At 41.1% G+C, this 25,884-nt stretch overlaps 1 protein-coding gene and 1 long non-coding RNA gene across 2 annotated transcripts in view; one reads left to right on the top strand and one right to left on the bottom strand.

Annotated features, from left to right (window-relative positions):
• The window catches only part of tshz3b (teashirt zinc finger homeobox 3b), a 64,540-nt gene extending 38,849 nt beyond the window's left edge, over nt 1-25,691 (bottom strand). Inside the window, exons 1-2 of the mRNA XM_041788229.1 lie at nt 24,566-25,691; nt 23,725-24,199 (exon numbers count right to left, since the gene is read on the bottom strand). Coding sequence (XP_041644163.1) covers nt 23,725-23,764 — 40 coding nt within the window. The 5' untranslated portion in view covers nt 23,765-24,199; nt 24,566-25,691. The remainder of the gene's footprint in view (nt 1-23,724; nt 24,200-24,565) is intronic.
• Nucleotides 25,113-25,884, top strand: part of LOC121510265 — a 38,354-nt gene continuing 37,582 nt past the window's right edge. The window contains exons 1-2 of the long non-coding RNA XR_005991926.1: nt 25,113-25,230; nt 25,363-25,451. This is a non-coding gene — a long non-coding RNA (uncharacterized LOC121510265). The remainder of the gene's footprint in view (nt 25,231-25,362; nt 25,452-25,884) is intronic.

Here is a 25,884-nt window from a genome sequence, read left to right as displayed (position 1 = left end):
TAGACAGGCGTTCTCTGAGTGCTTTCTACTTGTTATCAAATCCCCAAGGTGTAAACGGTCTTTTTGATGTTTTGAAATTTCTCTATAAGTCCATATTGGAGTTTTGTAAGATATCGACTATGTACAACTGTACTATCACTGGGTTTCAATATATGGCTGAAACTTATAGTGCATTTAAGGATGGTTAACATCTGTCTTCAACTCTTCCTTTTGACGTTTCAGGACACAACCTTTCATCTCTCTCTCCTGTGTTTTATTCTGTCACCTCTCCTCCAATCTTTCCCGTTTTTCTCCTTTCTCTGCCTTTGTTGAGACCCCGACTGTCCCCTCTTCCTCCCACCCCCTCCCTCCTTCACCTGCCGTGTCCTCTCTCTCTCTCACTCACACAAACCCACTCATAGCTGTAGCTCAGGTTACAGCTCTGTAGCGATCCAGTCTAAATAATACAGCAGTGATGAATGGCAGGGCCAGATTCATATCCATCAACGCGCTATTTTTTTTAAGGAGCATCCATCTTCTGTAAGGCCTCCCTTTGAATCAGAGAGAAGTGAAGGGAAAGAGAGAGAGAGAGACTGTACTGCCCCAGCCCATGGGAGAGACTTGGTTGTGAGTTTATGTGTATGTGTTAGATAAGACATCGTGACTGATACACGCCTGCAAGCAACCCCCAAGACACATGAGCATGGGAGAGAGACGTACACAGATTGTTATTGACACACAAACACGAGTGCATGCCTGCACATGCATCAAGGAGATTAATGGAGGTATGATTTACAATCTATACTTATTTATGATGTGAAATGTGAGTAATTGTGTGTAAAATACTATTTAAAGCTGCTTTATCAATATCAAATGCAGACAGGGTTTTTTACGATAACCTAAAGGAGGACATATGGAAATAAGTCGGGCCAAAACATTAGTGAAACTAGTCTAAATGATTTCTCCCTCTACTCCCCCAACTTCTCTCCCCCTCCCTCACTCACTCACTCATTCAGCAGCAGTAATCCCCCTCTTTCTGTCTGCGTCTCTCTCTCCTTCTCACTCTTCATCCTTCACTCTTTCCCCGGAGAAGTGGACCTCAGAGGCAGCACAGGAAGGAATGCCCTACACACTGAAAGCACACATATGTGCCGGTCTACACGCGCACGCATCGCACCGCTACGTGCTCCCACACACAAGCATGTGAGGCCCTGGCAAGGCCCCGTTTGATAAATGACACACGTCTTTGTGTCAGGAGAGAAGGGTGGGTCTGTGATGTATGGTGCGGACGATGAGAGGGGGGAAATCGACTGTTTGGCAGTGAGACGACGCTCGTCTGCTCGCTGCTCTCAACCTCTGGTTTCTGGGAAAGCATGCAACAAACACATGAGCCCACATGCACACAATGTTGGACAAGCTGCTAGAAGATATAATAAACAAGGCTACTAGTTAATCTAGAAAAAAAAATAGCTTCACTTTAAAGCTAAAGTCTGGAGAAATGTAGCAAGGTAAGCAGCAGAAACATGTTAAAGGTAGGCAGCTACATCTGAGCTGTTTTATGTAACATTTGGAGTCAAATTCAGTTGCTTTTTCAAATTTAGTCTTAGTCTTTAGATTAAAATGTTATTCAGATTTAGTCACGTCATAGTCATTTTTGACCTTTATAGTTTTAATCAATAGAAAGTGTTTGCATTTTAGTCTTCACTGCACTTTTTTTTAACTGATTTAATCAACCAAGCTGTAAAAATATTCTAAATGGAAAACACCCCTATCAATGCACTATCAATACTTCAAGTGATTTAACATGCATCGATAAAAAACTATATGCAAATAGGAGAAATATCATGGGTGTTAAAAGTCTAGCACTAACATTTTAGTCTTGCATTAGTTTCCTTGACAAGAGATTTTTTTTCTTAAGCAATCTTCTCATAGAAAAATTGGTAGTCAACTCACGTTTTTGAATAGGTTTTGTCCACGAAGTGAAAAGTTTGGATGTTTTTGGGACAGTTTTTGTACTAGATTTATGAGCTTTTTCTTGTGAATTAAGGGGTGAATATTGGCCAGGACACTCTTGGGAAAGATATTTTTAAATCTTAATGACGTTTTCTTGGTTAAATAAAGTTAATTAAATGAAAGAAAAATACATTTGCCATGAAATGTTTCTGTGACAACCAAAAAATAATTCTTAGTGTAAATAAGAACTGTTTTGTTGCATCTTTCTTAGGGGTATAACTGAATTTGTATTCATCCCGAATGTTTCAGTGCGTGTAGCCACAAAACAAATACATCTAAACTGAGAAAAAAAAGGCTAACACATGGCAGTGTTTACAAGCCAACATTAACACTCAGGACTGTACCAACCACTGTGAAACAACTAATGAAGAAGAGGAAGAAGCAAGGTCAGTCAAAAGTAATAAATGAGGGAAGCGTCGAACTATAAAGCCAGTACTTTATTTTGCTTTTTCCCCTGTGAACTGGACTCATATCAAACCATAACCCCAAAACTGAGGTGCAAACCAAACTGTGACCACTGTGAACTGTTACGCCCGAAAACTCTCTCTATAAAAGCTGGATAGAGGCGATGCATAATTAGGGTTTAATAGTTAAAAATGTACTGCACTGCACTGCACTGGCTATGCTAACTTTAGGAGTCTGCCATCTTTGTTCATGGGATTCATAAGTGTATGAACCAAGGCTTGCCTTTCTTCACGCTCTCCTTCAGCAGAGACATGCATATCATGGATTTATTAGTGAAGCCACCATCATGCAGAAGCCCTGCTCATTCTTAAAGTTTGATTTTGGACCATGACTGAGAAATCTGCTGCTGCTCAATTTACTTAGATGGCTTGTTTAGATGCTACTACTATGCTACTAGATCATCGGCTCATCTAGGAAACCATAGAGGGTCACAAATGATCCCAGGCTCAGTCTATGCTGAGGTTGTCAGAAGTAGATTTGCTTGTATTTATAAAATATGCTTACACACTTAATGAGTTATTAATACGATGATATATTTGTAAGGAAAGGTGTGTTTAGGCCTGTTTTATTGGGATTTTATCAATGACAAGTACAATAGTTATTAATTTTGACAAAAAAGCATAACTTTTTTCTGCGTCGGTCCTGTGGGGTCTCAGCTTAGGACATAACTTTGGGAACCACTGTACTAGATCAAAAGAACAGCTGAGCTAAGCACCGTTTGACTCAATGCTAACACTAAAGCCACTACTTCTAGTGCCGTTACTGCCCAACACTGCATACATGTGTTAACTCGCTACCACGTTAGTGCACCATCTAATATAGAAGTCACGCATATATGAAACCCACTCTAAATATGCTGTGAGCATGAAAGTGTTTGGGGCAAAGAAAAGGTCGCCCATCCCTTGCTGTTCCTTTTTTCTTGTTTGGAGTCTCTTTGTTCCCTCATGTGCCACCTTCTTTCTTTCTTCAAACCCTGTGCGATCCTTGGCTGAGTTACGGAGAGACAGAGTTCATGGAGAAAAAAGGAAGAAAAGGAGCAAGAAGCTGCTGCTGCTGGATTCAGGCAGGCGAGCGGCGGAGGGGGGCGTGAGGATATCAATCACAGTCCCGTTTGGCAACAGAGATACTAGTATTTCAAATAAAACAGCCAAACCCAGACAAATAGCCTTAACATGGGGCTGTAACCTGAGCGCCCCCCAGCACCACCCTGAAACTTCTCATAAAGTGGAGAAACAGAGAGCTAAAGCTTCTGCTTTGTATTTCTTTTTTCTCCTCGTCGACTATCTCTCTCCTGCCTCTTTTCTCTCTCTGTCGCTAGCAGGCGAGGTGGCTGACATCTGCAGAGTGCATTTAAAGAGAAAAAAATGTGTCAGAGAAGTGTGATGCTCTCTTTTGCACGCATGCACACACACAACCACACACACAAGCAGGCGGCCCCCCTTGCTCGGTTTCATTAGCTCACTGGCAGGGTGGCACTTCTCAAGCTCATTACTGAGGAAGGATTTATGGCGCGGCAGCCAGTGGCGGAGAAAAGGCATCTGTCAATAATTGCAGGGAGCAGCAACTCCCATCTCCACCAGCTTTGAAATCTCATTAGGTATGCAGTTATCAGGCATAAAGATCAAAAACATTACTCAGCTCCGACAGAAACCGACCAAGAAACATTAATTAGCAACAGGCCCTCGCAGTATAAAATAAAACAGCCTTCCTCCTCACTCCTCTCATCTCTCTCTCTTTCACTTTTTCTCTCATGGTCTCCTCTCTCTCCCTCTCTCTCTTGCTCTCTGTCCTTCTCTGTCTCTTTCTCACCTGCCTGCATGGTCAAAAACACTTTACAGAACACACAAAAGACAAACATCAGAGGCAATTTTGGTATCTTTTAGGAGTCTTTAGTCTTTGGATGAAATCTTTAGACAACAAAAATCTTCTAGTTCTGTTTTAGCCAACAAAAGTCCCTTTGAGTCAAAATGTTGTCTCTCTTTAAACTAACTCAATCAGCTAATTTGCAGTGTCAATGCAACTGTTTTTCTTATTAATGCACTACTAATACTTTAATAAACTTCTAGAGAAATTCTGACATTTTTTGGCTGGGGGACTTTTTTCTTGTGTGCATCTTTCCTTGCAGGGATGAGAATCATTAGTCTTATTGATACTGATACTCTTCCTAGCTACTCCCTAATTATCTTTATTGATAAAGATTAATACTTTTTAAAATATTCATTGGAAAAAAGACATAGGCTATTTTAACCTAATTTGTATTCTAGCTAATCAAGTTTTCTTTTTCTTTATGTGACGCATGAAACGTGAGGCTTGGACACTGACTGATATCCAGGCTGGACTCCTTTGTGATGATGTTTCTCTGGCACATCTTGGGGTATTGTTGGCAAGACTATGTGTCTAATGCTGACGTGCTCTGGAGAGCAGGGATGGGAAGGGTCTGATACGGGAACGGCACTTGGCATGCTTTTCCGGGCCTGATCCAGCTCACTGCATAGCTCATGACACGGTGGGCTGGTGCAGATGCTGGGGGGGAATGCGTGTGTTGTGGAGGCACAACTGGTGGGATGGGGCATGGGCCCGGCACAGGCCTGGATCAGTACAGTCACCCTATTACCAGAGGGGCGACTGTGGTTCAGTAGATAGAGATGGTTGTCCTGCAATCTGAAGGTTGTGGGAGGGTTTGATACTCAGCTACTGCAGTCACATGTTAGACGTGTCCTTGGGCAAGACACTTAACCCCAATTCACTCTCACTGCCTCATTGGTCTGCACAGCAGCAGCAAGAAGGTTCTTGGTTCGCTTCCCAGTCATGGCCTTTCTGTGCGGAGTTTGCATGTTCTCCCTGTTCTCTCTCTTTGCATGTTCTGGCTTCTTTCCACCACCAAAGACATGCTCTTTATGTTAAGTGGCAACTCTAAATTGGTTATAGGTGTGAGGGTGCCTGGTTTTGTGTCTCTATATGTCGCCAGTGACTGACTGGCGACCAGTCCGGGGTATACCCCGCCTCTCGCCAAATTAAGCTCTAGCCCCCTGCAACTCCCAACAGGATAAGGGGTATAGAGAATGGATGGATGCCTCATTGGTGGTGTGTAAATGGATGTATGGGATTAGCTACTACTGTGTGTCCAGTTCTGATAAAACTGCCGCTATACTAAAGGTATACCTGAGCTAATTGCTACATCAGTGGCAGCCATTACTGGTGGCTTCCAGTACAACTACATCCCCCCAAAACTACTGCCTCGCTCTCATCAAATGATGCTGATTGGTCAGGACCATTTTCTGACCTGGCACAATCACTTTAAATTGGAGCTTTGCAAGATGGATCTGTCTGATGACAGACATGGAACCTGGCCAATCAACCTTTTTTACAAGGTTGTCAGGAATGATGATTTTAATGACAATCTCATATTGATTAAGAAAAAATAAATACAAAACAAGGAAACTAGGACTTCCTGTAAAATCTAAAAAAAACAACAAAACTTCAGGTTAAAGAAATGTTGCACCTTCCGCAATTTGAAAAATCCAGTAAGTATTGCAATTAAATCTTTATTTGGTTGATGCTAGACCATCTTACTGCATTAACTGAGTAGTGACCGCTCAGCCTTGTGTGTCTATGTGTGTTTTTGTGAAGAGGAAGGCACTGTCAGCTTGAGAAGGATGTCAGCTCAGGCTGGCCCTGATTACCAGGGCCTCAGACAGGTCCACACTGGCTCCCCTGCCTTTCATCACAGCCACCGTCACACACATGCACAATCACACCACCGCACACACAAGACTGATGGCTGCCAGTCGTCTTTCTCTTCAGCCAAAGCCTGCGTGGGAAAGGGAAACGAGGGGCTCTGATTGTACGACGTGCACACAAACAGGCACGTTGCAGACATAAAGGCAACCCCCACTGAGGAGGGTAAGAAGAAACCCAGACCTGGAGCCGAGCCCAGATGACACTCAGAAGATACACACAAACTAACACACACCTTGTCTTGACACTGTATCATCGTCCTGCAAAGCCTGCAGCTCCTTAAACTCTGTGATCCCCCTCACAAACATTAGCCTCTGTCTCTTGAGCATGACAGGAAGTATAACAGGCTATAAAAATCAAGCTAACCACAAACAGAAGCCACTCCTGTCATGATGAAAACAGTACTGACAACTTGGCTGACTGTTAAAAAGTTTCCCTCTGAGAAAGATCAAAACTTGATGTCATTCATAAAAAAAGCCAGTTTCTGGTGATGACTATGTTACATTTAAATTTAGGACATTAACATCCAACATCTAAGGCCACAACACAGGCTGACTCACCAGAAACCTCTTTAATAATACAGCAGGTCTAAAGTTGTAATGGTAAATACACATAGATCTGCTTTGTGTCAGAGCAGGAAGTGTGTTTGTGCTCTTGTTGAGTCACTCCATTTCCTGGTTGGGCTGATTTCCCAGGATGCTCTTTGAATCAGACCTCACAGTAAGTGGCTGCTGGTTGGATAAGGATCAGTGTTGGGAGTAATGAGTTACAAAGTAATCTGTTGAGAGAGCTCAGATTTTTAAAACTGGCAACATAACGGATTAGTTCTGTAATTCAACTAAAGTTACTTTTCATCAAAAAAAAACGTGCCACATTTCCCTTCAACTTCAAAAAGAAGATCCTCAAAACATCTGCACAGTTTCTGTTTCTCTCCAACTTCCGTGCAGGGAGCTGTGCACCAGCAGAAAGTGAAAAGAAAGTTGTGTCAGAAAACGTGCAAAGCTGGCTGATTCATCTACTGATGGCAGAGAGGACATTGTGAATAATTCTCCATTTTGTTGAATTTTTGGTGGAAAGGGACAAGAGTATCATGATGGCTCAACTTTATGAGCCCATGTTGTATTGCTTTACATTGTTGATGCTGTGACCACTGTATGAAAGCCTCTGCACAGTTTATTGCCAGATTACATACACAAAGGGGTGCATATATCACATCTCCCATTCTTTTTCTTACTAGGCTGCAGAGTTACAAACTAGGATGCTGCATGACAGTGAAGTCCAAACATTCAAAGGCAGATGTGCAGCAGGCTCGAGCCATCTGACTAGTATCACCAACATGTGCAACAAATTGCAAAAGGTCAAAAGTTTGATAAAGCAAAATAATGATTTAGTGTATTATTTTTTTCAGTATGTAAAGAACCTTAAACCCCAATGGTGTTTGTTTTTTTCATGTGAATAATTTGCATGAAATTATTCTTATTCAAGCTTGTAGTGGGTCGATGCAAGCTTTCTAACCAGCTACTTAATTTCACGAAGCAGCTAATATTTTTTCAAACAGTGGTCAATTTTTTTTTGAAAATTTCACTCCAATGTTTATCAGAGGACGGAAAAAAAACACAGCAGATTTTCACAGTGCAAAGCTGCATAATCTTGAGTCAAAAGTCTGGTTCCAGTTTTTCAAAGTATTGGGTATCTCTGAACGGCTCCTTTGTTTATATCCACTGAGATGCATGGTTGGTGTGGAAGTAGGAATAAGGTCAAATTTTGCATCTTAAAGATGAGAAAGTCATCCACTGTGGCCTGTAGTAAAGTCTTTATTGTGTCTGCATAGACAAATGTTGCCTCTTTATGCTTGCTAGATTTTTAAACCAACTAGGTGTTCACATCTAGTTTTGGACAGTGCCTAAACAGTAGATGTGCAAATGTCATGTAAGAAGTGTTGGTACTTGTGTGAAAGTAGACCAGTGGGGAAGCCAATGTGCAAAAGAAATGTGTCAAATATGAACACATCCTAAGCCATATATGAAGTAGACAATTTTTTTTGTAAACACATGCAACACAAACTTGAGTACTTATTGCATTTTGGTACTCCATCGGGTTTTGCATTGTGTTCTATATAACTGCCATACATTTTAGAGGTTTAAATTTTCATGTATTGGAAAAATACACTATTTTTTCTGATTGTTTTATCCCGTAAATGCAGCAATTATGTTTTACTCCCACAAGCCTTTTCATGGTAAAGACTAATTCATGCTCAGTACGCATACAGATATGACTTGGGCCAGTATTTACTCTGCAGTAATTCTGTATTCTGGCATGTTTTCTGATAGCTTATGAATATGACACAAACATTGCAACACCACCAGAAATGATGGGGGCAGTGTCGAGTAGTGTAGCCAGGACTCAAACCCAGACCAGCCAAAAACAATGAAGAAAAATTGTTTGGAGAATTTTGGGAGGAAAGATTGCACAAGTTGGTTTGGGGATGATTTGAAGTGAACGTAAGTTGGACAGCTAATTGGTGGAAGTTTCGGTTCATGTGAAACTGAGCCCTCTAGCAGATGCCCTTTTCACATCCATTCCAACATCAAGGACTCATGTAGGTTGTGATTTTTATCTTGTTTAAATATAGGCTTTTTTTTTATTTTTATACCAAAGGTGAGCATAAATGAGTCAGTAATCTGTAAAAGAACACCTTGTGAAGAATAAAATACTAGATTTCATTAACTGTTACAGTGCATACATCTTCCTATTTCCATCCTTCAAAAGCAATGTAAAATCAGGAAGTGCAATCCCTTTTGTTAACACACAGCTCAGAGTATTTTGTGTATTATTATTAGAGCAGTATAAGAAGTGAATATAGCCCAAGAATAAAACATGCATGTATTTTAAGCTTCCACTGATCTGTTTATGGAGATACTATGAGCACAGATGCTCTGTCTTTAGCATATTTCTGTTTGTGTTCCCCTGTGCATCCTCTCCCACTTTTTAAAACCATGCACCCCTCTGCAGGCACACCACATTTCTCTCTTCTCACAAAACAATCTTTTGGGAGGAAAAGGAGAACAAGGAGGAGGCAGAGAGAGGAGAGAGGGAGAAGAATAGGGGGTGTGGGGGGGGGTGAAAAAAATGAGGAAAGGATGCAGCCTTGTGAGCCAATTTAAGAAATAACTGCTGATGCATCAGCTATTGACTGTTTGAGCGCTCGTGATAACGCTCAAGGCGAAACTGGGAGCAAAATGACAGCATCAACTGCCTGCAATAAAGTGCAGAGCGCCAGACCAAGGGAGCTCTAATTGACAGCTGTCAACCTAATGGGAGCCATGACGGAAGATTCTTGGAGAGGGAGGGAAAGAAACACTGTTTATAAACCATCAGCCACTTATCCTCAAGGAAGGGAAGGGGGGAGGAGGAGGAGGAGAAGGGGCTCTGCTCCCCTCCCTCCCCTGTCTTTTCCTCCCTCTTCTTCTGTCTCTCTCTCTATGATTGTCGTTTGTCTACCCGCTTGCTTTTTCATTCGCTCCTACTCTCTCTTTTGCCGTGCACATAATCTTTTTTACAATCTCATTACCTTTCTGTCTTTCCCTATGATAGAATATTTAACTATGCAACAGTTCTCCCACTTTATATCTCCTCCCTCGCTGCGTCTCCGGGTTCATTGTGGCAGAGCGTGGTGGGGCAGGAGCACTGAGAAAAGCAGAAGAGGGCCATAACTAATCACAATGTCAGTTAGCTGCCTGGGAAAGACTCACTCCACACAAAGTAATGTAGGGAGCAGGACTGAGACTGGCACGCAGGGACTGAGGCTCAAAGTGTTCTCAGCTCAGCGGACATGCAAAAGTTAGGAAACGTGGTAGATTTAGGCGGAGGCGGCCTTCCCAGGGCTGAGACGGAGTCTAGTGTGCTTTTCTGCAGATGAGGATTTCTTTTTTTCGCTGAACTAAAACTATGATGGGAAATCGACTCACCACAACTTTGTCCTGCTGAGTTAACTGGCTGGTAACGCTGTATGTCCTCAGCTGAGGTTTCAAACCTTTTCATGTTTCTAAATTCATGAAACTAATTTGAGAGTAGCAAGTAATTAAATTAGGGAAACAATATCTGTCTTAGTTTGGTTTCGATGAAATGTTGCTGTGTATTTCATTTGTACGATTATCTACTTTTTTGTTGCATTTACTTTAAAAAAATCCTGCTGGATGGATTTATCCTTTCCAGCACTGGACGAAGTTTCTGAAGTTGTCTTTTGAAGCCAGGCCATGGCACATGGAACTTACTTTTAGTCAACCTGCAAATCATTTCTTTTTTCAAAATCTTAAACAGGAGATTTGTACATCAATTACCTTCATTTTTCAAATACATTGGCTGTGCCACGCTTTGCAATGCTATGGTTTTGCTCCTAGGCAAGCGATCTCGCACAGTGAAGGCATATCATGAGGACTGCACAAGGCAGCACAGCCCTGATCAGCTTGAGAAAAGAGGGCAGAGACTGCGGGAGAACTGCGAGTTCATGCAAGAATAGTATGCCAACAGCGGATTATTTTCCCCAGTCATTTCAACATGATTCAACACTTTTATTGCTTCCACCATGGTTAACTACAGAAGATAAAATACTTTTGCTTTTTACCGCAAAAGTTAACTTTTAACCATCATTGGTGCCATTATAGCTGTGATCTGCTGACCTCCTGATGACCTTTTGCTCGTGCTGCAGGGTGTGATGTAATGTTAATATAGTGATAATTTACCATCAGGAGTCCATGCATTGTTATATTTTGCAGTTGACTGAATGCTTTGCATCCATCTGCTCTACAAGGTTTTCCGAGGTTTTGCGACAGACAGCGCCAAAAACAAAGCGGAGCAGGGTGGCGTTTCAGGGATGCTACGGAGCCACACTAGAGCGTGGGCAGTGGAACTGCTCTGATTGACTAGAGAGGGAGTGATTTGTATGATTTACCAGCGATTCACGGGACAGCTGTTTTATGTGTAAAATGTAGGTTATAGTGCCGGTGCATGATGAGCAACTAAAACATGAACTATTTAACCAAAATCAATTTTTTGAACCAGGATTTAAATAATTTGTTTCTATTCAAAAATCTGCCTCAACCTATTTATGATGACTATTAAATTAACTATGATGGTCTCAAACCAGCTTTAACTGAGCCTACTAACCTCTGTTATCGCTGTTAACTTCTTGTTTTAAATTCTTTTCCAGCAACGAGAGGTCATGTCTCACGGTAATAAGACACGTCTCATTACAACTGTAAAAAATCAATATTTCTCAGATTTTGTAAGATCTCAACGAAAATATATTTACATAACATAATAGCAGTCATTAAAAAAGTGTTACAATATGTGCCCATAAAGACATGAACTATTCCAACTGAAACTGTTTTTGATCCAGCATGTAAATGCATTTATTTCTGGTAAAATGGTTAAAATGGTTACTTTTATACAGGTTGTGCATTGGAGTTCTGCTATCTCTACAGCCAGCCTCTAGTGGACACTCAAGGAACTGCAGTTTGTTGCACGTCTGCTTTGGCTATATTTGTTAACAATAGGGGTTCTCTATAGACTTGATCTGGCATTGTAAAATGACTAGAATTTAATCAACTGTCTTGGTCAAAAATGTCTGACAAGCAAGAACATAGAGATAAAAACGTCTGAGTAAAGAAGAATTTGTTACTAAAAAGAGAAATTTCTGCATAAATGTCTATTCAAAAAAAAAATAATAATAAAGTCAAGACCCTGGATGTGATCCTGTAGTTTGCAAGAGCTAATGTCATAATGAAACAGTTAAAAAGAGTTGTTTTCTTCTTCTAACTTAAAATAAAAAAAGAAAACGTAAAGGTCATTCTCGTCTGTATTTAGATTTTAGTTAGGTTAGAAGGATCAGACAATCGATGCAATAAAAAGAAATAAGGCATAAGTATTGGTTTGAGTCTGGTTTAAAGTACTTGAAGCCGTGCATTCAAAAGGAAAACCACATTTCAGCTGAATGGACTGCAGATGGAAAACTCTGCAGCACTGATATTCAAATAAATCCACTTCATTAGAAATTCGAGTGGACGGCTTTCACTGCAGGGATGAGTAACCTCTGAATTTCATCTTTCAATGAAGGACTCAAGTAATTCTTCTAGCATGTCTAACAGATCATTTCCAGGCTAAAAGCTTTGAAATGTTGAAGATGGACCCAAATACAAAAGCTAGTCTCAAGATTGAAGAATTGCCAGAAGTAGAATATAACTTTTTGGTTAGGTAGTATTGACATGTGCATAAAACTGCTGAAAATGTCCTGACTTTTTCTGAGTCACATGTATGATTGCAAACACAGCTGGATTTTGATTGCATATATGAACAACCTTGGAGGATTTAGGGGAAGTACTCTGGAAATTTCTTAAAAATTTCCAGGAGTTCATGAGTTAAAATAGCTCAAAATTGCTATTTACATAAAAATAAGAGGTGTCATAGACCTAAATTACTAAACGTTGTTGAAAGGAGTTTACAGTACAGGCAGGAAACAGTCATGGTTTCCATTAATGTCATAATAAAGATAAATGATTCATGTATTCATTCCTGACAACAGCTGCCCAAAATGTCTGAAAAATGTGTTTTTTTGTGTCTGAGGCTAATAGTGGTCTGAAATGAAAGGCTGTGTGAAAGGTGCTGTTTATGAAATCATTAACAGAATCATCAAGCACCTTATTAAACAAGGTTAATTACCTTCATTATATTGACATGTTTCATTAGATGCTGCTGCAGTCTGCTGTACAGGGCCAAAGGAAATGATGCAAGGTGCTGGCATGTTCAAATGTTTTATTTTAACGGGATCACTGAGCTTTATTCACTAACAACTCCCTCATTCACTAAATTTGTTCTTAACAAAAACCTAAGAAAAGTCTTCGGCAGATTCATGGTGCTGTTTTTAACTGAATCGACCTTTTGTTGGCTCTCTGGCCTGAACCACTGAACCACCAATCAGTGAGAACTCTCAGAGCAAACATCGCTGGGCTGCCTCTGGTTAGACAAAGTTTTACCCAGTCCAAGTCTTTTTCAGTGCAACAAGATGAGATTTTGACCTTAACTTTGTTACTTCAACACGGTAAGAAGGTTTGCTTGGGTGACTCAAGATATCCACATTTTAATCCACATTTAAAGTATGTTTCACCCTGTTCCTTAACCCGAGGGTTAGTTGGATTTGACTCTGTGGATAATCACAATGCCAATTCAACCCACTGAAAATCACAGTGAACACTTAAGTATGCTTAAAGGTCAGAAGAAACATTTTAAATTCTAATAATATGAGATATTCTACCCATGTTACAGCTACAACATTACTTCATAGCCACCTTCTAATGCCATACTGCTTATTTCATAATGTAATTTTTACATTACTATTCAGTAAGCTTAGCTTACTAGCATTAGCATCAGCTTGCCTAAAGTTATATTTCTTTTAAATATTTTGAGTTATCCTCATCCATCCTACTGTGTCTTCACCACTATCTTTCACTGGCACCATCCTAGTCCATTCCATTGTCTTCTGCTTAGGCTGGGCCAGCTCACAGTGGCAGCAGCCTGAACAAGTCAGCTCAGGCATCCCTCTCCCCAGCAACATCTCCCTACTCCTCCTGCGGGATCCCGAGGTGTTCCTAGATCAGATGGGATATATCATCCCTCCAGCAAATTCTGGGTCTGGCCTCTGTCAGATGTGCCCGGAAGACCTCCACAGGGTGGCACCCAGAAGGCATCCTGGTCAGATGCTCAAATCACCTCAACTCTACTCCTAGTTCCCTCTGGATATTTGAACCCCTCACCCTATTGCTAAGGCTCAGCCCAGCCACCCTGTGGAGGGAACTCATTTCGGCTGCTGTTGACATTTTGGCTTTCTTAGATTCCAAATTTGTAAAAGAATCAGTTCAAATTAAATAAAATAAAAAGGTCAAATCGTAGGCCCTCAAATGTCCAATAAGAGATAAAAGCAAAAAAAAAAAAAAAAAAGAGCTGAAAATCTTAGGATGTGTTTTTCAGAATCAACGTAGCATGATGGCACAATTATGCTGAAAGTTAAAGCAAGTTACACATTTGTCATTTAAAACCACTGAGCAGGAAAGGTGATATGTCACATGATTAAATGTTTCAACCATGTTTAACCTTAAAATTTCAGCAACTTATGTCAATTAAATTTCCCTTTCGTTGAAACATCTTTAAATTCCACTGTTTGACTCTTTGTTTGGCCATTAACCTGCTTTTATTCTGAAGAGGCATATTGAGTCGATTGAAGGTTATGAAATGATCTTAAACATGGAAAAAGGACCATGTTATGACTTTAAAGGCAAGAAAGGAAACGGAAAAAGTGATATGTTTAAAAACACAACGTCCACATGACTTCTGACTCGTCCACTGAGCTTTCTGAGTTTTTTTTTTAACTGAGACATTAAGGAGCAGTGGTGGACTTTTTCTGTAATACAAAGGCTGCAGAGAGGTCCGGCTGTGGTTTAACCAAAATGTGCTGAAAGGGAATGGCAATTGACAAAAGTATATATTTGTAATAACCCACTGATTATGGACCTTAACCACATGGTTAATGCAGTTATGCTGACATTATGTTCTAAAAAAGTGGGCTATTTTACCCAATATTTCTAAATTCTTACCTCAGTGGGTATTTTATATTTACAATTTAGCATTTTGTTGTTTAGGTGAAGAATGTATGATTAAAATGGAAGTTAAATTTTAAATGAGTTTATATATGTATTCGTTGGGGCCGTAAAAAATGTCAAACATTAATTGATTAATCGCATGATTTATTGTTTCTTCTAACATTTTGGTTAACCCTGGGCAGCGTCTCCCTGCAGCCACAGTGATGTAAAATCAGTCCACCACCACTCTTTAATGTTCAGTTTCATTTTAAAACTCACAGACAGCTCAGTAGAGGACTCAGAAGTCATCTGCACCTTGTGTTATCAAATATTTACCTTTTTACTGCTCAGTTAATTCCTTTTCTTTTTATAACAAGTTCCTTTTTCTGTGGTTAAGTTGATGTGGAAAGCGTTAATCTACCAACCAGGTCTGTATCCAAACAGGAGGTCAAATACCCTTAGAATAAAACAGTAGAAAAATCCAAAATGACATGAAAACTGTTTTGAATGCAAAATAGTGGATTTTCAAAATGCATTTAAAGTGAATGTGATTAAATGCATTTACTGCAGAAATTCTGAGTTGGTTGCAAAAGACAAACCAGGGACAAGAATGGCAAATTAGCCATAGCAAGAAGTCTTTTATACATTGCATCAGTTGCACTGTGATTAGATACAACATTGCCAAAGTATTATCCCTGACAAATAACCTGATGAAGAAAATAAAATCAACATTGATGATCTTTTGACCATCCTAGTATCAATTGTTGTTTTTAAAGGTGATAAATTAAGATAAATTACTATTCCATATGATTTAGAACCGGCGTTTTAGGGTTTCAATGGACAAGAGTGTTGTCCAGTGTTTTTAGATTTTTTCTTGGATGCAAACACATTTTTGGTCGACCACAGAGTTTTGCCTACAGCTGATGAATGAGTCTCAGTGCATCTGATTTCACAGAGATCACCTCTTGTGTAAAACAAAGGCCTGTTGTTTTATGCATGCAGAATCCCGGCTTAAATGTGCATCGCTGTATGTGTGAGTGCACCCACTTCCTGTGACACTGTGTGTGAGTGAGTATATCTAAGTGGGCCACTGCATCTCGACTTAGATCCACCGCGAGTGCAACGTTAACACACATCAAGCATGATTAATCTCTCGCTCTCATCTACAATCAATCACACACACACACTCACAGGCGGAGGCAGAGAAATCACAGAAATCAGCTGCTTTTCCTCCTCGGCTGCCATCTATCTCCTGTCGGACAGAACCAGATCTGTCTTGATGTTAATATTTACATAAATCATGCTTAGCCTCTTTGGACACCATGCTGATGATAGGTGTTTCCACTCTGGGAAAGTGTCATTGAGTAGCTAATAATGACCAGTGTCAACGTCATCAATCTGCAGCGGGCTCATAGGAGGAAGAGGCGCTCGAACACACCAACATGATGCTATGTTAACCCCATGCAGCTGCTCCGTACTGCTAAACATCCTCCTTTTTGAATACAGAAACAATAGGTATGCTGTTGCTCATGTGAGGACATGTAAAACATGGGACTGTAAAAAATGTGTGGTAAAATAATATTCTGGATGTTTGATGTCTGAGCTTCCCCTCCTTTAACAATGATCTGTTTGGTTGAGCCTCACTTTGAAGCCCGCAGACAAAAGCCCCCTGCCTGCCTGAGCTTTGTCCTTTCCTGAAGTCGGGAGCGCTGCAAAAATAAACACCCTCACTTGGAACATGGTGTTTGAGTGCACGTATACATGTGTGCATGATTAGCTGGAGGATTTTCTAACACAAACACGACAGAGACACTTCATCAAGCATGTGCTTTCTTAAGGAATAATCCACATGATGAGGATGCTACCAAACTAACGTTGTACCGTGGCACTGCTGCCCAAAGACCCGCCTACTCAGGGTGGGGTAAAAAGGCAAAAAGATGGAGGGATCCAGGGAGGGGAGGGGGGCAAATGAGGACAGTGTAAGATCAAGTTGATTACATCCAACTATGCTGCAGACCTAATTGGCGAGCGTGACAGTGTGCGGAGCTTGTCATCTCCAATCATTAGGCCTGTCAGAGATCCATCAGATGCTCGGCTAATTAGGAGAACGCTAATGAAGCTGGCAAAACAACTCCTCTTTTTAGACAGCTGAGTGCGCTCCGTCACTGGGTGGAAGTGTGTGCGTGTTTGGAGGAAAAGGCAGAGGGAGGAAAGAGTGCAGGATCGTGGAAATGATGGAGATACTGTAGAGATGTGGTGAGGAAACATGAAAAAGAAAGGTTGTTTGTTAATGTGGAGCAGATGTAAGAGCACCAACACACTTTCTGTTTGAGTCTGAGAATGTTTTGTTATATGGATACCACTTTCACTTATCGATTCAGATTCTTTTGGATTCTTGATCAGGATTCCATTTTTTTAAATATATATATATATATATATATATCTTCTTTAATTTTGTTTTATTATCTTTGACGTTGGCTTCCAATCTAGGATGAACAAGATTTTAGGGGCATGCACAGCTTTGCTCTTCAGTTGTCAATTTTAGATTTTCACATGCAATCATTGATCATTTTACCTAATGTACAGTGTCTTTGAGGTCTGGAAGAGCACTTATACATAACATGTATTATCATTATTGTCATTATTATAAGTATTCTTATGAAACAAGGAAGAAGACTCTGCTCAGCTTTGCTATCCATGCACAGGAATTAAAACATCAATTTGAAAACAAAATCTGAAAAAAAGTTGACATTTTAACTTTTATTTGAAAGTCCGTGTGCATTGACGGTACGGTTGCAAGGAGTGCAAAGTGTGCAAGGATTCTGAATAGACATAATCAAAAAGTATGAAATATGTAATGATATATCAGAATAATAAAGGGTTGATAAACAGTTCACAGTAAAGAGAGTAAATGTGCAGAAGAGATGAGGCGCTGTACTACAGTGAGTTTTTATACAGTATTTAAGTTAAAATATAAATATAGCATACAATATCGTTTATAGCAGTGGTTCTCAACTGGTGGGTTGGGACCCAAACTTGGCTTGAGGAGAATAAAAGAATAAAATAGAATCTATGAAGGGCTCTCTCTTTTTGATTCTCCAGTTTAGGATGTTGATAGCAGAAATGAAACAGAATTTTTCATAATTATTCAAGAAATTTTCTGGATAAATTTACCTGAAATTTTGAATTTTCCCTGTAGACTTTGAGAATTTCCCCTCACATTTTTGGGAGTTTTCTGTTAGCATTTCCCAGAAACTTTTGGTAAAATTCTCTTGGACTTTTCCTGTAGATGTAAAAGAAATTTACAAGGAGTTTGCAACTTTTAGGACCTTTCAACATTACATTGACTTACTAGGACTTTTCATTGAACTTTCAGCAGTCTTTTCAAGAAGTTCAGGTGAATATTTCAGGAATTTTCACCTGAAACATAAAGGGATCTCCTGGAATTTCATCTGCAATGTGTTTTTACTATGATATTTTTCCCAGAAACTTCTGAATGTTTTCTTCAGTCTCTTTGGTTGGTCATGTTCTGGACCAAACAGAGCTGTGATTTAACTGTGATTAAATACATTTGGATAAATAAAAATATCAGAAATTTGTGTCATGATTTCGAACAAAAGAGTTAATGTGGCTAGACCAGAGGAGAATCAGTGCTATATGGTATGGTATCTAGAATAAACAATATTATATATATGTATAATATAATATTATATACAAATTAATAAATGTTAATTGTTTTTTTTTTTTTTTTAATAAAAGGTGTATCAAACAAGGGTTAACTCCATGGATGTTACTATGATTAACAATAAATCAGCACTGCCAAATTAAGGCCAAAATAATAATCACATTTATCTCATCAATATTGAGAAACTGATTATAAATCCTGTTTATCTGAAGGACTTTTATTCATTGCTTTTTTTGTTCATTCTAAAATATCTCATACTGACCTCATACCATGGAAAAACAGAGACAAAAATTCTGCTGTGGCATTTTGGCCCACCCCAGCCCCTCACAGTTGGTTGAATCTGGGATGCCAATATTGGAATTTTGCTGATCTCCAATACGTTGATATTTCCAATGTCACTGTAGCCAATAGCAAGATAGATGACAATAAATTCACACTTTTCTTTTTAATCATACCAAACACACAGTGCCTATTGTGCAAATAGAGGCTGAGTCAAGCTGAGCTGAGAGAGGAGCAGAGAAGTAGGAAATCTGGTTGTTGTTTAAAGCTGGGCAGGTCTCATGCTGGGCCCTCTTTAGTCTAGGCCTACAACGATACCTTATGGTATACTTTTGCCAGTATTTAGAGCCAATATATGATTGTTATCACTGATATGTACTTGCTGATACAGATTTTTAACTTTTGAAGCTATTATCTGCTGATACTGATATCATGGCAATGATACTGAGCCTCCCTAGGTCAAACATGACACAGCAACGACTCCTGAATACACCCAGAGCTCCACTGTTAGACTACACAACGTAGAGAAACAAAAGTAGTCAAAGTAAGAAGTGAATGTCAAAGATTTAGACCTCTAGTTAAGTGTTAGTCCTCATGTAAAAATATATTTTATTCGTCAGTATGTAATATTTGTCCTTAATATGGCAGCTTTTGAAATAACTAAGCTAATTTTAATGTTTAAACTATGAGACACTTTAGCGGTATATGCTTTGGGTACTTCACTTCCTGTTTAGAAAAATGATCTTGTTTTGAAAGAGAAACAAAGAGTGTAACAGTTCTGATGGTAACTAAAGCAAAAGAAACATAACAAGATGAAATGTTTTGACGTGATGCAGATCAGGATATAGAGGAATTGTGAGTGTCCATGTTAAACATGAGTTAAACATGAGTTAAACATGAGTTAAACATGAGTTAAACGTGAGTTAAACATGAGTTGTATTGTTTGAATGTCTTTATAATTGGTGAAATGTGCAGCAAAGAGGGCCAGCACCTTTCTCTCAAATTTTTGCCACTGCACAATAACATCACTCCTTTTTCCTTTCTCTCTAAAGTGAACTGAGTCTCTTCATGGCTCCCAAACCGAATACCCTCTTTTGATACCCAAGTCTCGATCTATTCCAGCAATAACTAATGAAAAACATGTGAAAGGTTCTAAATCAGCAGATCCAAATGAACCTTTCCATAAACACTCTGACCTTTAAACAGATTTACGGGTTTATGTCATTTGTACATATCTGATGGTTGAATGAATCACTGGAGCCCCGTATGAGCGACCTGCTCCCTGTAACCACATCAGGAGGGGGCTCGCTTTCTGGGTGCAGAATAGATGGACTGAATCAGAGAGATAAAAGAGAGGAAAAAGAGACAGGAAAGTGCTGTGGAAAAAAAAAAAAAGAAAAATCAAGGCTGGGGGTTCTCCGCTCCCCCCAAAGTTCCTAATCAAGGCCTATCATTTGCCATCCTCCCATAACTCCTGCCATCACTACAGCGCAATCAATTTGTCACCACTCTTTGTGTGCCATGCAGTTCTCCTCAGCCTTATAAGTTGCAGCTGTGAACAAGGGAGGGTAAAAAAATAGAAAAAGTCGGAAGCTGCCAATAGCCTAAAATGAAACTCCTCCTTCGCCTGCCTCGTGTTTGTTCTCGTTCTCTCATCAAAGAAATAAATGCCTCATTTTCTCTCCCGGCACACTCACTCGCTCATTCCAGCTGAATAAAAAGGCTTTCAGTCATCCCGCTATGCATCCATCCATCCATCCATCCATCTATCCCTCCACCCGTCCATCCACCCATTATTTTGCCCCCTCCCATTGTGTCCATTAGGGCTAAAACATTTTGATCAAGTAAGGCCCAGGGCTGAGAATACATAAGACTCTCTCTGTGTGCCAGCCTCTGATTGACCATTAGGGCCATTGATGAATGTGGCTGTCAGAGGGCAGACAATTAAATCAAATATGAAACAAAGTCTCTCTGACGGCTGCTTCTGATGGAGCAAACCAGTCTTCCGCCTCACGATTAGGCTAATAGTTACATTTTTCAAACCACTCCATGTGCGTGTGCGAAAAAAAAAGTATGGTTTATATGTGCTATGAAGTCATTGCAGCATGCAGCGTGTGCATGCATCACTGCTCATATGTAATTATGGGAGTTGGAGTATGCCTGTGCTACTTTTGATCTCCTTTGGAGTTGAGGATAGTTGCAAACACGGGTGCAAAATGGCCACCAATAAAAACCTAAAGGTCATGCATAATAATGATTAAAGCTTAGAGCAATAAATGTGAGTAAAATAAGAGGTTCTGAAGCCACACTGCGAAAGCTACAGTATCATAAAGGGTTTAATTTGTCTGTTAATTTGAAATGAACACAAATTATAAGGCTCGTATGTGAGCTCATAAGGACATAAAATGTTTTAACTATGTCACATGTGAAGAAGCAGCATAGAAAAATGAGCTCTAGCTCACAAAAGTGAGGTAAAAGAGATACAAACATGCAGTTAAATGATGGTGTTAATGGCTTGTAGTTTGTGAGGCCAGACGTGACTTCAGCAGGCCTCTCTCTGCTACAAGAGTGAGCGAGAGACAGTAGGAGGGAGCGAGGGAGTGAGGGGAGGGGAGTGGAGGGAGGGGGGTGATTTATTGACACTTATCGGGAATGAACAGATCAAAGGCTCGGCCAGATGACAGGTGATCAATCAGGCATCAAATCAAAGATGGCAATTGTCCATTAAAGCTCTCTTCCAGTATACACTCCCTCCCCGGGCTGTGAAATAATCTTTAGACTAGAAGAGAAAAGTCTTTCCCAGAAACTGAAGAAGAAGGAGAGGGGAAACAGATGGACGACTCGTGCAAAACAAAAGAGACGGTGCAATATTAAAGTCTGACGATTACGACTAAAAACAGATTATTAGAGAAGCTTTATGTGGAACTGTAAAAATGTAATAAAAATCTATAAAAGCTGCACACGATGCAATGGGAATGAAGTATACGAGAAAACAAAATGAGCTCACTAAAGCGCAATATTAGGTATCAGACAACTTTGAAAATCCTGCTGAGAATAAAGCAGCAGCACAACAGAGTTAATAGTAGGCAATCAAATGCACTTTTAGTATCAAGGAGAATTGTTTCTGTCAAAAGAGACTGTTGAAGAGAAATGTGCCTAATTGTCTGTAATTTTTTGGGCTGGTGTTTTGGAGATAATCCGACACCCCTAACAGAAATCAACGAGCATCAGAGGCCTCAGTGACAGTCAGGTGACCCCCAAACCTCCACAGTAAAGATCCTTAATTCCACAATCAATATCCACCAGCAGCAGAGAGGAGGAAGGAGGCGCCGTGAACAAGTGAAAATAGGCAGAGGGACCTATGAGCGATCAGGTTCTCTGACACGGCAGAGAGGAAAATGAAGAGGGAGGATGTAAAATTTTTACACAGGACAGTCAATCTAAGTTCTCTCTAAAGGACAGGCGTGAGCACACAGGGGGTGACCTGTGACCTCTCGGAGAAGGTGAACAATCACACTTGAAAGTGGCTTCAAATGCATGCATGTAAGATATGAAAATCATACATAAACACTGTATGCAATATGGACTAATCGGATCATTGTGTTCAAATTTTTGCCTATAAAACACAAGAAATTGTGAAATTTGCAAAGCGGAAAATAAAACGACTACAAAGCCTGAGTAAAAGGCGCCAAATAGCTGCAACAAAGCTCGTTCTGCAGCGGGATACAACAGAGAAAAGGAGACTTTACTGCATTTAACTGCAAACTTTAAAAAAATAAGGACGAATTGTCTCTGCTAATTTCACTTCTGATGACAGTAACAAAAATGAGCAGCTGTTGACAGGATGTGCTTGCACTCAAAGATGGAGGAAATGTGGACTTAAAGGCGTTCTAAATTCTAAAAGTCCTGGTTATAACTCGAGTATAGTGGTTGCTTTTGCAATGGACACTTTTCAATAGATGAGGAAATAAAAGTTGCTGAGAAAAGCATCAAATGAATGCCACATGTTTGCACTTTCATTCTTAGTTTAACCGTTATGGCAAAGCACAGGGTTGCAAGTGAATGCTGAAAATGTGGGATAAATCAAAGTGATTTTAAGCCCTTTTTGTGGATTAGGATTTTGTCTAAGCATCCCTGAAAACATCCCAACAGCTTTCTGAAATTTGCGATAAACTTTGCAAAGATCTTGATGACCTTTTAGCTACAGATTTGAAAAAATATCTAGTGGCACTCAATGAAAGTCCTAGATATTGTTCTCAAGCCATAAGATGTGTTACAACAAGCATCGTGGTTAGTACTGAAGACCTCAAATCTGTGTGATAATGACTGAGTGAGTGCTCTGACCATTTTCAGAGCCCTATCATTGCTATAAAAGTAGCAAAACACTTGGTCTGAAATGACGTCTTAGAGAAAATCTCTGCTTTTGTTGATGAAGGGAAGAAAATCCAAGAATGCAAAAGGTTATTTTGTGCAAAAATATTAATTTGTAGGCTGTTTTGCATTGCATAGAAGTGGGTATGTTTGCAGGAAACTGCTGCAGATCTTCCACTAATTTTATGCACAGATGCATGCATTTAAAACTATGCTGATAAAGGGGATGGATGGCTTAAATTCAAATGTAAAATTCTCTTATAAAATGCTTCATTGTGTCAAACTAGTTTAACTTTATGTTGTTGTTTGTTTGGAAAAGAAGACCTGACATGCTGTAAAGAGTGTCTTCTTGTTCATGAAGTTCGAGTTTTAGCAGAACTGAACTCTACATGCCACAATTTCTTCAGCAGCCCTAAAGGTCTGATCCTAAATTCACCCCTGGAGAAAAATATCAATGAAAAGTAAGTGAATGAGGGAGGCGGGGAGGAGGGGAGGCACAAAAAGAGAGAGATGAAGAAGAGAGAGAGAGAAGTAAATTCACGCAAACCCAAAGCCAGTGCGTACCTGCGGCGCGCCGGGGCGCTTGCTGCTTCCTCCGCGGCATGTCGGCAGCGGGGGCCCGGCAGGGAGTTCTTCTCTGGCCCCGGTGATCCGAGGTTGCCTGGGGGATCCTCAGAGCTTTGATACACAGTTTTCCCCCCCTGGGTGCGCTCTCAGGGCTCCCACATAGATCGAGGAGGGGAGGGTGTATACAGGGGAGGGTGTGCAGTTTTCGAATCAGAGGAGGAAAGAGCCAGCAGAAGCGAAGAGAGTCAAAAAAATTAGAAAAAAAAAAAAAGAAAGGAAGTTCAAAAGGGGGGGATGAACCCCCGGGATGGCTGCTCCTCTCTGCCGCTCGCTGTGTCGCCCGCTCCGGCTCGCTTTGGATGGACGCGGTGGGAGCAGGAACAGAGGGGAGGGGGGGCTCCGCGGTAGAAAAACACAGAAGGGAGGTTGAAAAGCGCCTCCGTCTGATCCTCTTTACTCTGCAACAGGCAAGCTTGAAGGGATAAAACCAAATGATCGCGTCAGTCAAAAGTCCAGGGGACAACACATCAAGAGCTGACACAACTGAAGCCCTGCGCCTCCTCTACGGCTCAACCTCTCCGCCGCTGATAGGCGTCACGTAGCTCCCTCTCCCTCTCTCCCTCTCCCTCTCTCTCTCCCTCTCTCACTCTCGTTCTGTCATTCACTGCCTCTTTGTAGAGCCGTTTATTCCAAACGAGCGGGCTAATCACACGCTCTTGGTTAAAAACGTGCGTAATGTCAGTCATATTGCGGTTGGATCGTGCACACACATGGCAGCCTAACAAAAACACACACAGCCTTCACTAACAGTGTGATCAGAACGGAAATGCATACTTACTTTACGGGCTGATCCATGAGCTTTCGCTTCTCCCCTCCGATTCAAAGCCAAGAGGTGAAGCAGCTGCCTGAAACCATCTCATAAAAATCCAATCGTCCCTTGGCAAGTCCTGTTAGTGCGCACACATGCGGCTTTTTCAGTTTGTTATTCTTGAAGAGGAGGAGGAGGAGGGAGAGAAGGAGGTGACCGGGACTGGTCGCCCACACGCTGCCCCTGCCTTGCCTGGCGCGGCTACGAGATTTTGTCCGAGAGCGCTTTGAAAAAATCCGCTGAGGGGCAAGTCACACACTCGCGTGTGCGCACGTGCGCGTTAGTGTGTGCGCGAATCGATGAGATACGTGCTTGATTGGGTCTCCCTTGTTGTAATAATGTACAGCGAGGAGGAGGAGGAGGAGGAGGGACGGGCTCAGGCTCATGCAGGGCTGGCTGGAGCGCACGGATCAGCCGAGCTCGAGCGCCTTCTGCCAAACACTTTGTTGGCTGCCGATGGTACTTTTCTCCCCTTTACGTGGCCTGATAGGAACTATTTAAATCAGCCACGCAGCGAATCACACACTGCGCTCTGCTTTGCCTCCAGTGAGCGGAGAGGCGCAAAAGCCTCACCAAGCGCGCTCTTCTGTTTTCACTGAATGGAATAAGTTCTTTTTTTTTTTTCTTCTTCACAGGTGAGTTCAAAATCCGTCTTAGCTCACACAACAGTTACTCTGAAGCTCATTCTTTTCCTTTTCACCTTAAAGTGGAGCAAAAGTTTTTGGTGGATTCAGCTGAGTTAAAAATTATTCTCCTGTGTTTTTCAGGCAATCCTCAGGTTGGGACGCGCAGCTTCACGGCGAAGAAAACAAAGGATAAAAGAAGCTTGGTGGAAGAAGAAGAGAGAGCAGTAAGGGTGAGTCTTTCTCTCTCCTCCTGTCTTCCTTTGCGCCAGATGTGGTGCTGCTGCGCCTCGTCAATAAGCACAGAAACCGTTTTCTTCTCCGGATCCGCCGAGGGAATCAGATCTCCTTCCCGTGTCGCTCCTCCGGTAAAAACCGTGGAGTCTGTCCGCTCCCGCTCCGTTCACCGGGCTCGGTGGAAGGATTGATGATTTGTGACTCTCTCGCCGATCGAGGATGTTTTCTTCCTAATCTCGCCGCGACTGTGTGCGCCGCTCCACCACTGCATGCCGTTAGATCCGCCCAAGCATCTGTCCGTCTTTCCATTGGCGCATCCATCAGTGTCACACACATACACACATCCACACACAGCTGCCGCGCGCACATTTCCCTGCGATACTACAATACCCCCCCCCCTCCCACCCGGCAGCCTACACTCAAACATAA

The sequence above is a fragment of the Cheilinus undulatus genome, linkage group 1 (assembly GCF_018320785.1).
Source record: "Cheilinus undulatus linkage group 1, ASM1832078v1, whole genome shotgun sequence".
Taxonomy (NCBI): domain Eukaryota; kingdom Metazoa; phylum Chordata; class Actinopteri; order Labriformes; family Labridae; genus Cheilinus; species Cheilinus undulatus.
The sequence above is the reverse complement of the archived record's forward strand: the minus strand, read 5'-3'. Positions and strand labels throughout refer to the sequence as shown.